The following is a 16,788-nucleotide window of genomic DNA, read 5'->3' on the forward strand; positions in this document are numbered from 1 at the left end:
AAATATTCTGCTTACCCAGCTGCATTTGAGATTAATTTCTTTTAGATGCACACACAATCTACTACACTACCCTTTCTCAAAAGATGAAGATTTTTACTCTGTTTTACTCTGTTGACTGAAGTTTACATATTTCTGCAACCAAGCGCTATCAGAATTCCCCCTCCAATGTAATTATTTGAAATAACTTGTAAGGTGTTCTTAAACACAATGGTTAATACATCAGAACCCAGACTGTGCTTTAGCACTATACAAATGTCTGATTTCAACTTAAGAGCTGTGTTTAATAAACAGTCTCATTTAATACATTTGTGTCAAAACAGACTTCTGTGCATGTGCAATAAAAAGCTACAGCTATCAAACATATATTCTATACCTGATACTCTTTAATCAGTTGTTTAGTAGAGAATCACAGTTGCGTGCCTGTGCACTAAAAAGCTCTAGCTATCAAGCATATCTTCTATATCTAGCACTCTTTAATCAGTTATTTAGAAAAGTGAACAATTACATGGTAAAACAACAGTAATAAAATACAGCAAATGCTTTTATGAATAATTATATTCTAACAGATCTTATTTTAAGAAAACCTGTCAAGTAACATGCTCTATGAGTATACAGGCTGTAATAGCACAGACAAATGACTGTGCAATGACTTATTTGTATAACATAACTAGTCTCATTAGGGGGCTGCTACGGCTATCAACATAAACCTCTCTTACATTGAGGTTAGAACATATAATTTTTCATAGGCATTTGAATAGCTATACCTTCAGATAACAACTTGCTGAGTGCTATACAAAACAGCAACCATCTGAATGAGTATCTGCTCAGACAAATACACTCCTTCAATTACAGGACTGAGGATCTTAACATTTTCAAAAGATCACTCAAAACAGGTTTTCTGGAGGTGAAACTGAGCTAAATCTTTTAAGATACACGTAATTAATGGTAACTTTTTTCCAAAAACTAATTTGAATTCCCATCTACCACTCCAAGAACCAGCTGAGACTGTCTGTTGGAAGGCAGTGCTTTGAGAGAGCAAGCATATGAGAATATTGCATTCAATTTAAATTATTAAATACTATTGGCTATTTTAAAGTGGTACTCAAAATTTTGCTTCCTATCACTTTCTGTGGATTTCATAGTGATTGTGAAAAGTAAAGATTGCACAGTAGAACAGAATACTGTCCAGTCTTGCACTATAAGGACAGAAAAAAACCCCAGACACACCTGAACTGGAAGGTGAAAAATGGTGGGAAGAATCACAGATGATGTTTAAGAGCAACCCTCCTCACAATTTTGCAGGAAATCAAGCTCTACACTAAACGTTAAGAAAGAATTAAGAATTTTTTTATAAACAATTAAACCATCTCAATCTTTTAGATCAAATGATAAGCAGGAACCTCCTTGGTTCTGTGATTTTCTCTCCAGCAGACTAAGGAACAGCATGCCTCTTAATGGAATCTTACAGTCCATGTAGGAAGTATGCTAAGAAATCCAGAAGGTCAACAGCACAAACTACTTGGACCAGTGAAGCACAAACCTGTGTCTCCTATGGGCACTTTCTTTATGACCTTTTCCAAAGTAAAACAAAAAACTTAAACCAAACCAAACAAACAAAAGCTTTATTGCCTTACACTCAAAGGTGTCCTTAATCTTCTTAACAGCAGCATTAGCTCCTTTCTCATTGAAAACACCTGCCTACAAGAATCAGAAACACTCCACAGCTGTACAGCCAGGGACATACCCCCTAGTCTACCTACAATGACTCCGTGTGTAGCACTATCAATTCTCACTGCATCATCCTAAGAAACCAGCAATGTTGGGATTTGTTTTAATTTTTCTACTATTTCCCCTTACAGAAGAGTAGAGCCTCAGTGGAGGGGCTTGGCAACCTGTGCTGTTCACTTATGCTCGCTTTAAGCTCCTGTGAGCAATTCAAATCCAAAACATAAGACACCTATTTATCAAAGATACAAAAGGAACCCTTTAGCAAGAACCCGCATCAATGAAGCCAACACTCCCCTTGCTTGCTTGCTCAGTATTATCACCACTGAATGAGTTTTGCATTTTGCAACTTCACAATTTAGTATCAGAATATGATTCAGACAATGTTTCATTTGCCCTGGCAGCAGACATCACAAACCTCCAGAAAGGAGATTTTACAAGACTTTTAAATTCTATTATCCAAGTTCCTGTACAGTATTTCCTGAGTTGTGTTTGCCAGGAATGTTTTTTTTTTGTATACTACCATAACACTCAGCAGTCCAAACCATGGACTACCATAAATATCAAGCAGAACAATGCCGCTTTGCAATTAGAGGATAGGACAAAAGAGAGCAGGTGGATGAAGACCGAATGAAAAACAAAGATACCAACCACCACAAAAAAAGCAGTATCAGCAGATCAACATCATAGTTGTTGTTAAAATTTTGTAGGCGTCATGAAGGGGGAGGGTTGGATTGTGGCAAATAGTTTTGGAAATAAACTATAAAGTAGAAAATGTATACAAAACTATTCTGTCATCACTAAGGAAGACAATATAAGAATCCATAATGATTTCCACACTGAATGAAGCTCCACAACACTCAATATTTAGGAATGAGAAATCAAATGCACGAATGCTACAAGATGACCAACAGGTTACATAGCACCACCACAGAAAACATTCATTAATTCCATACAAAACATGAATAAAGAGATTGATGCTGCTGTTAGAAAACACTGCCATTCTGTAATGTATTAACAGACATATTCTCCTTATTAATAAGCTCAGGACAAACATTCTACTATACTTAGCACTACCAAGGGCTCAGCTAAGCATCACTGCAGCAGTTGTTCGGGCAGCAGACTTCAAGAAGCACTAATTGAAAAAAAGAGAACCTGCAGGAAAAAGTTTACTAAAAGAAGAAGTTGTCTGAAAAAACAGATGTGTGAAGCAAGGTTGAGATAACTGTGTTTGTACAGCCTAGGAATTGCAAACACAGTTCATAATGACTTTGCAATATGCTACTTGTTATAAAGATGACAGTGGTGAATTTTTCTTGGCATTCTCTCTGATAAGAAAAAGAGCAATTAACACAATTTGCAGTAAAGAAGATGATTTAGGTAGGGCATCAGAAAAAACAAACACTGACTAATGAACACATTCAATGAAGTTGACGGCACTAAAGATGAAAGTCAGAATACTAAGAGACATCAATGGAGGTGGTAGAATTTTCTTCAGTGGAACTTTTCAGGAGATGAGACAGTGCATATCTAGGACAGTATCAGATCGGTGGTAACTCCTATTGGCGAAGTAGAATGGGTTAGAAAACCCCCTGAGATCTCTTTCAGCCTTACATTTCCTTGGATTTATTGAAATAAACAAACACCAATCAAAAAACCAAAACAAAACAGAAAAAGAAACCCAACAAAACAAAAACAACAAAACAACCATGAAAGCAAAACCAAAAAAACCCCATGCCACCAAAAATCAGGATGATACAAGCAACAGTCTGAAAACCAAGAAGGTAAGACTAAGAGACAAAAGATGATAACCAAAAAGCAAGGGTTTAGTTTCATACATCTGCAAGACATACAGAGCTAAAAACGGGTTTAAATTTAAAAAAATAATAATAATCACAAAAGCTATTGATCTGAATTATTGTGTCTTAAGAAAGGAAACAGATCTCTATCTCCCTCATAGCCACACCTTCTTTCAGATCTCCATCTCCTCTGTAGCCACCCACTTCAACTTCTTTCTCCATGTTTGTCACATTTTTCTGTCTGTTGTTTGGGCTTATTTTCTTTTACCTCCTGTACTTTATTTACCTTTCTATTCTCTACTTCTGTTTCTTTACACTAACAGGAAATGGGTGAAAAAAATCTCCCTGTTTAACCTATTCTTTTCTTACTGTTTTTATATCCCATCTAAATATTTTTGGCAATATTGGTGATGGATCTTGTCCCACTTCCTACAAGAGCAAAGTAATTCAAGTAAACAGCAGGCATGAGTCTTACATGCCACTACCTTCTCCATCTGATGTAGGCATGTGAATCCAAATATCTGTTTTCTGGAAGTATTAAAAAAGGAGCCAATCAAGAAAAGGAAATAAAGAAGTTTTATGCACAAAATCTTCATGGCGATTCTTAAGATGAGAAAGTGCTCAACTGACCTACCATCAATGCAACTTGAAAAGCTTGTTTGTGTGCGTCACACAGTGTATGCACAGGATTACAGGACTACAACTACTGAAAAAAACCCAAGCATTTTAATAAACACTAACCATGATATTTTACATTTTCAGATTCTGATATGTAAAACAAGTTCTGATATATAAAAATTATAATTACATGTGACAAGGACACAGTTTGGTCTGAGGAGTAACAAAGTATAGCCTTGTGAGACAAATTCAGGGCATATTCATACAAGCAAGGAGAAAAACAAATTTAAAAGGAGGGGCCCCGCTATTTCCATTGCAACAACATATTTTAGTTGATATCATCCATATCCTCAATGGATTCTGGTTAGAATCAGGACATTACTAAAGAATCACAGTTAAATCTGATAAACAGTACAATGTAGTTTTTTATAAAAAAATAATCACCTGGGTTTTAGTGATTTATCAAATTAATCTTGCAGGGACTACCCAAAGGAAGTCCATCTGCATTTCTATATGAACCCCCTTATTTTCAACAGATGCCAAAGTGTTAACTCCTCCTGTTCTGGTTATAAAAGATTACAAGCATAAACAAAAAGACTTCTACAATTTGTTTTTGAGGAAGAAATTTTTTTAGTACTGCATAGCTATATTACAAGTAACACCCTTGCCAGTATGTCACAAGGTAGTAAGAACGACTGATTGCATTTTGTACAAAAACTGAAGGCTCGTGAACCTATTTTATTGTCTGTATGTATCCTACCATTACATAACATACTTTCACATTTATCTTAGTGTTTAAGAATGCTGAAGAACAGCAGACAACTTTAACATAATGTTGGGAGTGCAGAAATGATAGAAGCAAAAAGATCTTTTATTTGGTAAAAGATGCATTAAAACTTCAGGAAGACTTCTGGTTTAATCAATTATGACTACAAAAATAAAAGCCCACAAAAAAATACATTTGTTCTGTAACCATGAATGAGATTACCCAAAGGTTTGCATTACTTTCAAGTGACCCAAGCATCAAAGCCTCACATCTCAGTGAAGTCAAAGCCTGCTGTGGGTTACCCTTCATCTTACTGACCTTTCGATGCTCTTGGAGATTTGTTGCCGAGGAACATTTCTTACTGCACACTGAACACATCAGCTTCTTCCTAGAATTTCCTGAAACAGAAACAAAATACCACCACCATCTTAAAAAGGAACTGCTAAGAAAGAACCTAAGTATTTCCACCAAGTCTGTGACTTTTCATAGGTCATTTGACTGACATAAGATTTTTACATTTGTATTCAAAGTGTTCCGTATCAGGAGTTCTCTGTGGGTGTCCAACCAACCAGTTACTGATGGAATATAAATCAAGAAAACTAGAACAACAACAAAAAAAAACCACCCTTCAAATAGACGTTATCGCACATAGCCAATCCTATATGAAGAGCACAATTCATAACTAAGAACATCTCACTTTCTAACTGAACAGTTGACTTCTTCCAGAAGTCAATACGGGAGTTAGTGCAGCAATGACAAAAAAGATCTCAAACTGAAGTTAAAACCACCGTCTCCCATTTTTCTTTATTCAGAAAGCATTAAGCATTCTAATACATAAAATATAATTACTGGTCTTTATCTGAACAATACAGGGAAATTGCATTAGCATCAGATAATTAATTCAAATCTCATCTAAAATGTAAATTAGAAAACAAGGTACAGGTCAACTATCAGATGTATTTTTCTTCCCTTTTCATAGTTGCTTTAAAAGTGACAGAGCATTTAATTTGGTTTATCTTTTATTTACCTTTTGAAATTCACTTTAACAACCCACAAAGCTATTTTATTGTAAGTCAAAGCCACTTCAAACCTAATTCTTTGTTTAGAATTGCATACCCATGCAAGATATGTCCTAGTTTACGTGAAAAAAAAAAAAAAAGTTCGTATTGCATTGAACAGTAAAAAGCTTGGACACTGAATAAAAGGACTGGAGTACTGCTTAGTCATGCATTGAGAAAATACGGATCATAAAACTAACTCACTAGAAGGCTCCCAGCTCAATTTTTAAGAGTTTTAGCATCCTGTATCTTTCTTGCTCTTGCTGTTCTAAAAAATTAATATTATGTTGACACTTCTTACTACGACATACCCTGACAATTACTTAACCTCACATATGTATTTGCTGTTATGACTTATGACAATATTTACATATACACTGAAATACACATAAATACAGGAGTTTACCTAGTACTTCAACTTAAAAGAATAGTAAAGAGAAGTGTCCTTCAATGGTAGTAGGTTATTTTCCTTCCCACACTGACATCAGTTTTGATTTCTATGACTCCCAAGTGGTAAAATAAAAGCTCTGATCCTTGTGCAGGAAGAGCAAAAATATCCTCCAGGCATCTGCTGTCAGTCATATCTGGAGAGATCATTAAAGAAAATTGTGGAATTTGTACACCACTGCATAACTACCAAAGCTAAACCTAAATATAGCAACACTCATGGATGAAAAAAATGCTTACCAGTACTGAAAAAAATTACAATTTTTGTAAGAATGGATATGGAAAGGTTTCTGTATGCTGCAAGAGTTTGTCAGAAGAAAAAGATTTCATGTAATGAAAATCCTACAAAGCATCTCAGTGCTGTCACCATCAACTAAAGACTTGTTTTCTTTGCACTGTGGTATTCTGATGTCCCCACACATACTGATCTTCCATTGACATCAAAAGAGGACATGCAGAGTGAGCAGAATGCCAGAAATGAGATATGGATTCTGGACCTGAGAGAAGTATTTTGCCCTTTCAAGAAAACAGAGTGAAGTTTGAAAACTGTTGATTCACACTGCACAGATACAAAAAGGCTAGGGCCTAACTGGACTAGTGGATTGTCTGGTCTGGCTTCCTGCACAACAGATGCAATAGAAATTTTATGCAATACTCTCATCAAGCCTAATCATTTGTGAAGCATGTCTTCCAGAAAGATATTCCATTGTGTCCTGAAAATGCCAAAAAGATCAAGAACTCACCACTTCCTTTAGCAGTTTGTGCCAGTGATTGATTCTTCCCACTACTGAAATATTTTGCTTTATATTTATTTGCCTAGTTTAAACTTCCCCAGATTCTTATTACATTCTCTGCAGTAGATTAATGATTCATCTGGTATACAGTCATTTCTCCTTGGGGGAGGAGGAACAGTTACTCTTGCAATTAGTTACTACTTAATTTTCTTTTCAGTACAATAGAATCCATTTTAAAAAAAAAGAAAAAAAAAAGACAACCTGATTTGCAAATTTAAGGCTAGAAATGTGTTACAGGGTTTTTTCCCAAAGAAATATGAAACTTTTTCTTACCACTGTGAACATTTTCTTTATGTTTTTTCAGGGCATCCTTACTCTTGAACCTCTTCCCACAGCTATCTGCCTTGCATATGAATCTTGCATCCCCTCTGCATGCCTCCTTGTGCTGTTCATAACTATTTGGGATAACCAGTAAAAAAAAGGCAACACATAAAGCAGTATCTCCAGAAACCAGACACATAGTAAGTACTCTGAGCTTAAGGCATGCTGCACTGCAGAGTTCGAAGGGCACCTCATGCATTACTTACAGCAAGTAGGAATGAAAGCATTTGACTCCTTTCACTGTTAGGATTCACATAAACTAACAAGCTTGAAAACTAACATGCAAAGGGAGGCCAGCAATGACATAACAGCAGTCCAGTAACTCAGACACAAAACCTCGATTCTGAGCTGAAGGAAGTACTGCAAACAGAGCACTGAAAACTTCTTGAAGAGTCTCCTGGGCTGATATTTTCTGTACACTGAAGTACACTAAAGAAAAAACAAAACAAAACAAACATAAGGGGAACATTCTAGATCTAACAAAGGCTTACAGTAGCTAAAAGCATATATACAGCTCTACAAATGTTTGAGCAGGTGAGTTATCTATTTCATATGTGAAGCCTCCTGGAATTTAGTGGGAACTAACCAAATGCATCAACAGCCAGAGTCAGGATCATACTGCTGTATGCTCACACAAATTATTATTACCTTACATATAGTAATATATATTTCTATTGGCAAGCAAAAAATACACAAATTACAACAAAAACAGTTATGTTTTTGTACAAAAGTATGACCAAAAGGTATATGACTTCAGTGACAGAACTGCATATTTGCATTATCACAGACAGTAAAGATGTGCTCTTAAATCTCCAGTCTTTCATGTTTCTATTTGTATTTTTTGCAATGACCCAAACATTTAATTAAGCAAAAGTGAAGTATTGTTTTTCCTTTTTTTCGGTCCTTTTACATTTTCTAAATCTTGCTTTAGTTCTGTAACAACACTGACATCTTAAATAATTACATCTCCTAAAACTACTAAATAGTCCACTGATGGAGACCAATAGCTTTGCACCAAACGGCAGCTCTAACCTGGTCTACCATGCATGATTTTAAAATGTAAAAAAGTAGCAACATTTTTGCAATTTAAATGGAAGTCTCCAACATATACAAGAAATTAACAATAAAAAGACTAATGTGAAGAGTAAGGATACCAATATATAGGCATAAAAATTAATGCTTAAATAGCAGTTAAGCCAAGAGAAATAAGTGATCGAATGAAACTGACTAAAATTATTCCTGAAAAATCATTCTGTTTTTTACTCACTGTCTTTGTAGAGCTTGTTTAACAGGGAATTTCTTTCCACAGTTTCGGCACTTAAATTCCTTTTCCTCGCTGGGTTTTTGGTGCAGAGTCTGAAGATGTTCAGCTAGAATCTCCTGGCTGGCAAAACTGGATTCACAGTTTGGGCACGCATGGTCCTGTTTACATGTGAGGGGATCTAAATGATTGGAGGCAAAAACAGTGAAGGAACATTTTGGTAACATTAAGAGAGACTCTGCCAGAAACCTATTATGCAAAACAGCATCACAAAATTCCCCAAAAGACATTGTATCTCAATGGATTGTAGACAACCTCATCTTGAGTGGATTACTGGGTTCTTACTGGGCAAAGAACCTCAACTCAAAATAAAAAGATTCAAAAAATCACACAAAAACTCACACTAAATGTGACAAGCCTTCTGGTTTCACATTTCTACACAGTTTGTGCTCTCTTTTGTCTTTGTTACTACTTTTAAGCTCTCAGGTTATCCTGTTTCTTTACATACTGCTCACCTGTAGTTTTTTCACCCACTGGTTGCACATCTTTATTGTTGCCACTGTCTTCATCTTCCTGGATAACAGTTACTTCTTCCTCCTCCTCCTCCTCCTCTTCTTCCATGTCACTGTCCAAGTACCCGATCAGAAGTTCTGTGTCTGTTTCAATATCTTCCACAGCCAGATAGAAAATATTTTCTCCTTCCTGTTGCAAACAGCAAGTAGAAGCAATTAGTAAATATGTCAGAAAAAGTAAAATTTAGAGACAAGTATGGGACCCTAAGCTAATATTAGCCCTCAACTATGGAAGGGCTGGCTCCATTCCTCAAGGAGCACAATGCTAGAAGAGCCTTTCTAAGACTTCTTTCCGAGTGTTGCTGCACATATAAAGTGGTAAAATTCTCCTCTCCTGCCAGACTCTGCCTGACAAGAACTTCAGAGCTTGAAAATTAAACATTTGAGTATTAGAAAAATAACAAAAGTTTAATAACCAATACAGCTTTAGCTCTGTCTCCTGTAGGTTGCATGAATTAAAAAACAGCTTTCAGTGGCATATTTACATAGTATTATTTTCCCTCTCTCTCCCCCCTTAAGTTTCCCAGTCTTTTTCAATGCTGGTCAGTTATCTTCACAATCAAGCCAACCTTCTGCTGGTCTAAATCAGTGTAGGTACAGAGATCACAGAAGGGCAAAGACCCAGCCCAGAGTCTGTGTAAGAGGACAAACAACACAATAATAAGCTCCAAGACCTTCCCTAAAATAAATAAACAAGTTTCCAAATAGACACATAAGCTAACAACTTTCGCCTTTGACAATATTTAATTAAAGTTACAAAGGTAGGCAGGGGGCACAAGGGAGGATTCTATAGCATAACTAGCTGTCTCCTAAACTGACAGAGCTGGGTTCTTTTGCGATACATGAACTAACAACTTTAGGTACTAGCCAAAGCACCAAAAGAGATTTTAATTTTTTACATACTGAAGACTTGCAAGTTCTATCAAAAATCTTAAAGCTTAGCTGACTAACATCCAGAAAAGTTAACAGAAGCTTCTTTACATCTAGCCATATATTTTGTAACAAGCTTCCTAGCACAAAGACAGGATAAATATTTTTAATTTTTATAATATATTAAGATTAATTTTAACTTCCAACAGGGATATAATATTCCTCGAGCTTTAGAGGACCTGTTATATATTACAGAAGATACTGTCACACAAGAGTGAAACCAATTCAACAAACTCGATAGAGCTACTGCTTTCAAGGACACATCACTTTTCTGTCCATATCTCAACAGCAGCATTGAAAAAGAAAACAAACCATGCATTTTTTTTTCAAGACATATATTCTTCAGTCCAGGTATCTAGCTGCAGGCCACCCTAACTTCTGAATACATCTAAAGGTTGCTGTTTTTCATGAGTCTCTGTCAAGTCACAAAGACGTTTAATTTACTACAGACTAAACAAAAAATAAATTCTGTACTGAAACTCTTGACGTGAGGAAAAGTAAAAAATCGTTCAACAATTAGACCAGATAAAATCACTGAGGTAAACCTCCATAACTGTTTAGGAGAACCTTATTCTAAAAGCAAGACAACCTTATAAAACAGAAGTACATACCTATTACTGGCTTGCCAAAACAAATAAAATAAAAAATAACTAAAAAAAAACCATGTAACCCAGGTAAAAACAAAGTCCCAAGCTTACCCATTAAAGAACAAAATAGCACACATTTCTATTACATCATCTTACACCACACTGTAAATCTGAGAGAACAGCAACCAATTATCAATTACTTAGGTTAGCCTAGGGCAAGTGGAAGAATCCTAACAACCAAACTCTTATCAATATTGATGCATCCTCAGCACCTTATGTGCATCTGCGGCTTTTATTATAGCTCTGGGTCTACAAAAATCCTGGTTCTTTCCTATTTGTGTACTTCTGGTTAGTAAAAACATTAATGGAAGAAATATTAAGGACTCTGAATGCTCGAGTGCTCTTGGTTGCATTTGCTATGAAAAGAAATTAGCTTTAGTGCCAGTCCAAACTGAAACACAGTTCAAACTCACTTCTTCTCGAAGGATAATTTGTCTGGTTTTCCCAAACAAATGCTAATAGTCAGGTATTCAAAGCGCTGTAAGCAGGTCCTCAAGGCAGCATTTTCACTGGAACCAATGGAAGTTCTCCAGAAATTACAAGGGAATTTAAGTCTCTCCCTGCACCAGCAGCACCTGCATGAAGCACATTTATCTACATGCATGCAGACAGACACAGTAAATGTAGTAAGAAATCTTTTAAATAATGTTAATAATCCTCCCATTTCTAAGAACACGTCTACATTTGTTATACTTGCCCATATGCTTTGGCCACATCAGTTGTTTTGCTAACCATGTTCATCTGCAGCTGGCCACAGCAGTCCTTGGGAGAAAACTCCAAGTGCAGGTCACAGTGGCATCACAACCTCCCCTCACGCTATTCCTGGCCTATTCTTCCATTTTGCTTTTCTCACCCCCACCTTGAATGTGATCTTTTAAGCTATAAGCCACACTGACATGACCAGAAAAGACTTATTTTTTCAACAGGTCTTGCTATTCCATTTTCACCTCACTTCCATGTACCTCCACCATTCAGATTGCTACACACCACAGCTACACATTTTCATGTGTGCTTTGTAAGAGGGGAGGCTGAGAGGCAACGTAGGCCAAGAAGCATTGACAGCCCATCACACTGTCATGGAAGAGGGGTAAGCAACTAGTTTTGTGTTACCTGAGGGAGAGCTTGACTTTTCCATCCTCCAGAGCTTGATCACATGGCTGCAGCCACACCTTCCTAATTGTTACCAAGTTTCCCTGTGCCCACAGCCACCTCACACAGCACTACCTGGCTTTGTGCCACACACGGCTACCTGGCGGCAGCTCTTCTGCAAGTTCTCCTTTGCTGCACAGGGGTTTTTAGCTCAAGATTAACTAGGACATAATTGAATTATGCCACACTTGAAGACACACATTTGTGAAATACCACTTTAAACCACTCTAGCACCTCACAGATAAATATCCCCCTTCACATTAGTTTTCACTATTCATTATTCTAACTCACTGTTTTCTAAGCTACAGCAGAACATCTCAGCATCTGCTTGCTAATGAAAAGATACTTGCATTTAAAGCTCTTGCTGGCGCAATTCTGTTCATAAAAGCGTTGCAATGCTAACAACAAGGTATGTTTTGCACAGTAATCTACAGCAGAGAGACTTTCATAAAATTACAAGTGACAAAAAGATAATGTTATCCATTTTGGATAAAAGAAAATTGAAATAAAATACCCTACCTACTCTAAAAACTGAAAAAAAACCCCAAACTGTGGTGTTTTTGATAGAAGCCTTTTCCTTTTGATTATGATAATTACCATGAATTTTTGCTACATATCCTAAGTCACATTCATAAGTAAGTAGCTAGGAATAGCCCAAGGCAAAAGAGATTACAATTCATACAGTTTCTTTTAAGGCAGAAGTTGTCATTCTAAAGCTACTTTATATTAGAGTATTAACTCATTCAATTACTACTTGAATTCAAGTCACAGAAGTCTCCAGCAATACAGCTGTGCCACGTACTCAGAACCGCAATTAGTACATACACAGGTACCCCTCAAGAAATTATTTCCTATCCCTTCCTAGTCAAAGACAACCCAAACATCACAGCTGTCCCCCTGAGAAGCAAAACTCAGTGCCCAGAACACTCTTTTGACACTACCACCAAGAGCTCCCACCAGAACCAGGGTTTTACAAAATACATAGCATTAGAGGGCGAAGAATATTTTTTAATTTATTTTTTTAAAAAAACACATACACAAACACATTCCACCCTACACCCTGCCTGAAATAAACCACCCAAGGAAATCCATAAAAAGCAACCTCAGCATCAAACTTACTTAAATAAAAAAATATCTCTAAGAAACATTTTCACCACAGGAAGCATTCTGCACAATGCCTAAACACAATCATTTGGTATAATTAATCTTTTATGAATTAATTATATTTTGCAGTCAACCCAGGATGTGGTTTAATTTGTTTGTGCTCAGGCATTCACTTCATCTTCTTTTAAACTGAATACTGAGCAGCAAACAGTAAACTGATTAGCAATCACTTTATTTTGGATATGAAATTATAACCTTTATCACTACTAGCATGTCACCATCAGGATTGGAAATTGCGCCAGAGTAGACCAAGAAGGTCCTGATGGAGTACTGCAGTCTGAAAAACTAGTACGAAAGATAATTAGCAGAAATTATCATTATCAGGTAGGAAGTAATTATTTTCTGTTCATCTTTTTTTTTTAGTTCATGCAAAGTCTCCTAAAAAATTGCAGAGGGGCAGCTTTGAAGCACACAACCAGCATTAAGTTCTTACGCATCCAGAGGACAGACTTAGGACAAGCAAGAGAAGCCCTTGTTCTGCCACTATGGCTTACTTGGGTTTTTTTCAGATGTTATAGGCTAGTATCATTAATCTTGGTCAAATATTTTCCATTAATCATTTTTAGCTTCTAAGATTAACTGTTAAAGATTCTCTTTAAAGACTAAGCATTAGAAGAGAGAGAGAAGAACCTACTTTTAAAAAAATTCATCCATCCCCACAAAAATCTTCATAAAATACAAGTGTCTGGAGAAAAATGTACATTTCACAAATGTAATTATAATGTCCTGGTTACAACACAAAGTCTCTAACCACCTATAAATATTTGATGTTCTCCTCTTAGCAAATTAAACCATTCTATAGCTATTCAGACATATTCTAATTTATCACAGAAAATGTAATCATACAGTTGGTTTAAGGAATTTTTCTTGTTTGATGTAATAATCTGTATTGCCAACTCTTCTGTTTTTTAAATTATATCAGATACTTGTTCAGCAATGCAACTTTTTTTTCGCAGCCACATTAACTTCTGAGTAATTATAATAAAGATAAAAAAACTTTACTGATGTAAAACATTTTATCATCTTAGCTGCATGAACGCAACTCTCAATTAAAAATAAAATGTATTGTTAGTGGAAACATCCCACTAATGTTTTGCCCACTGATTTCATAAAACAAAGTGCTACTGCACCAAGTAGCCATGAATCAGCTTTCATTCAAAGCAAAGACTGGGATTAAAATAATGAAGGATTTGTGCACTGTGTTATTTTGTTTTGTTTTTCCTAAAGGAATAGCAGAGTTTTGGGATTTGCATCTTCATCCACTAAAGTAAGATCAAACCCTGCAAAAAAATTAGACATGTATTCTACTTTTTTCAACACAAATAGTACCTATTAATGTCATATGCAAATGATACTTATCTGTATTTACATATATATACAGCTTCAAGGTCACTCACATACAATACTCAAGTTACTTTGGTAGCTGACTACTGACAATAGTAAAAAAACTATGAGATACTTTAGAAAATTTTTTAAGTTTGCCTTCCTTATGCTTTTCATCATTTTGTACATACTGATCACATATATCTATTTTTCCCTGTAATTTTACCAAATGTTTTTCTGTGGAAGATTTTATAGGACTAACATTCTTTTTTCTTTTGAAGCCATGCATTAACTCCAGCATGATCCTCTAAAAAGGCATGCAAAAAGCACAAAGCATACTCTAAAAGCAAGGTGTAACATTATGCAATAAAACCTAACAGTTTATTTCAATTTCTTTTTTTAAATCATCATTCTCATCATTAAAAAGAACAGCAGTACACACTGGATATTCCATTAAAATTCCTATTTAGCTCAGGTCATTTTACTGAGTCTTTTACTTAAAAATATAATAATGAACATTAATTGTTCATGCTGCTCCCCCTTGTGAACCCTACTTTACATATGCTAACATGGACTGCAATTTGCTATCACACTGGATATGCACTGATGACATGCTAATCACTGATTAATGCCAAGGACCCCTCATGTATGAGGACCTTTCACATTTGGTATTATAAGCAGGACAACAACCCTTTTGATAGATCTAAGTAGAATTGAGAGAAAAAAGACAGAAGGAATACATACAGAAATAACTGCATAGGTAGATGTCATACTAAATTAACCACCAATTTGTCATAGACATCAGGAAAAACATAATAAACCAGTAATTCAGTCAGTGCTGAAAACAGTTTTTGACAAATGGATGAACAGGTTTTCTTATCTGTTACTTAAAATTCAATTGTAGCCAGGCTGTTGAGACCTAAAGAAGTCTGAACCACTGACAACAGCCTAGAAAACAGGCCCAGAGGAAAAGCAGGGGATGAAGCTGTCTACAGCAACCTAAAACATGTACAGCAACAAGGTCCAAGGAAACAACGCCAGCTGTGAAACTGCAATCCTGTTCAGCTAGCAAGCATGTGATAGGATATTACAAACTGACACCCAGCAAAGCTTTGGAGAGTAGGAGGCACAAATACTGTGACCAGCATAAGTAGAGAGGTGATTGTCCCCCTGTACTCAGTACAATGTTTGTCTTCAAACATGTCACACTTTTACGTAAAATCTTAAAACTATAAAGTAAATGCATGATTCTGGTTTCCAAACACCTAAGCCAACCTGAGTTTGGCATTAAAGAACAACTAGTTCTTTACATTATTACTTGGGATTCAGCCAGATATACTGTTACCTATTTATCTTTCTAATTTCCACAATTATAAGAAAACAACTACATTCAGGCAATAGAGTAACTTGACTGAATAAGGGTGTACTGACAAAATTCACTGTTTTTACAGTAGTGAGTTAACTACTCTAGAAATAGTTATTTGTTTAAGGGAAACTGTTCACTTTAAGTTCAGAGAAATAGTTAATGTAAGTGATTCAGTGCATGGGTTAATATAAAACTTTCAAAGACTATCAGATTCTAACTAAGGAACTCTTTGGTCTTTCATCCTATCAATCTTATTTATGGTGTTATGTTTAAGCACAGTAGCTCACTTCTAAAAAGAAAAGTAAGAAAAGGAACATGGTTTGCTACTTTTCTCAGCTCTTGTAATTTTACTGCAAGACAAAGACCAAAGATGAGATTAAATTAGTAAATCAACAATAGGAGCAAATTGTAGGAATCCACCAAATCTACCTGGATGGCTGCCAGATTCTTCTGTTCCTGTGATGGAGCCTCATGGACAAAACGCAGCCAATTGGAATGGCGTGGATTACTTGCATCCAGGATGTAAAGGACCTCACCTTTACTCCCACGAACCTGAAATATTTAAAAAAAAAAAAATTAAAATCAAGCAAAATTTAAATATTTACCAAACACATACAAACATGTAAAACACCAAGTCATGCTTGTGCTCCACAGGCAAGTCTTGCATTCAACCAGTGGTACTCAATGTCTGTGGTGCACATTCAGATTTTTCTATAAACCTGTTTATTCATTTCAGACTAGTGGGGCAACTCAAGTCCAGAGACTACTGTGAATTTCCTTTATAAAGCTCCCTCTCTCTTTTCTTAGCATTTCCTTTAGTAAACATGTACTATAACTGAATCCTGGGA

At 35.9% G+C, this 16,788-nt stretch overlaps 1 protein-coding gene across 1 annotated transcript in view; it reads right to left on the reverse strand.

Annotated features, from left to right (window-relative positions):
- PRDM5 (PR domain containing 5) overlaps positions 1 to 16,788 on the reverse strand; it is a 70,833-nt gene that overhangs the window by 44,221 nt on the left and 9,824 nt on the right. Inside the window, exons 2-7 of the mRNA XM_009998568.1 lie at positions 16,370 to 16,492; positions 9,305 to 9,491; positions 8,796 to 8,970; positions 7,865 to 7,957; positions 7,481 to 7,602; positions 5,227 to 5,306 (exon numbers count right to left, since the gene is read on the reverse strand). Of these exons, the coding sequence (XP_009996870.1) occupies positions 5,227 to 5,306; positions 7,481 to 7,602; positions 7,865 to 7,957; positions 8,796 to 8,970; positions 9,305 to 9,491; positions 16,370 to 16,492 (780 nt within the window). The remainder of the gene's footprint in view (positions 1 to 5,226; positions 5,307 to 7,480; positions 7,603 to 7,864; positions 7,958 to 8,795; positions 8,971 to 9,304; positions 9,492 to 16,369; positions 16,493 to 16,788) is intronic.

Source organism: Chaetura pelagica, unplaced genomic scaffold, assembly GCF_000747805.2.
Source record: "Chaetura pelagica isolate M959 unplaced genomic scaffold, ChaPel_1.0 scaffold176, whole genome shotgun sequence".
Lineage (NCBI taxonomy): Eukaryota > Metazoa > Chordata > Aves > Apodiformes > Apodidae > Chaetura > Chaetura pelagica.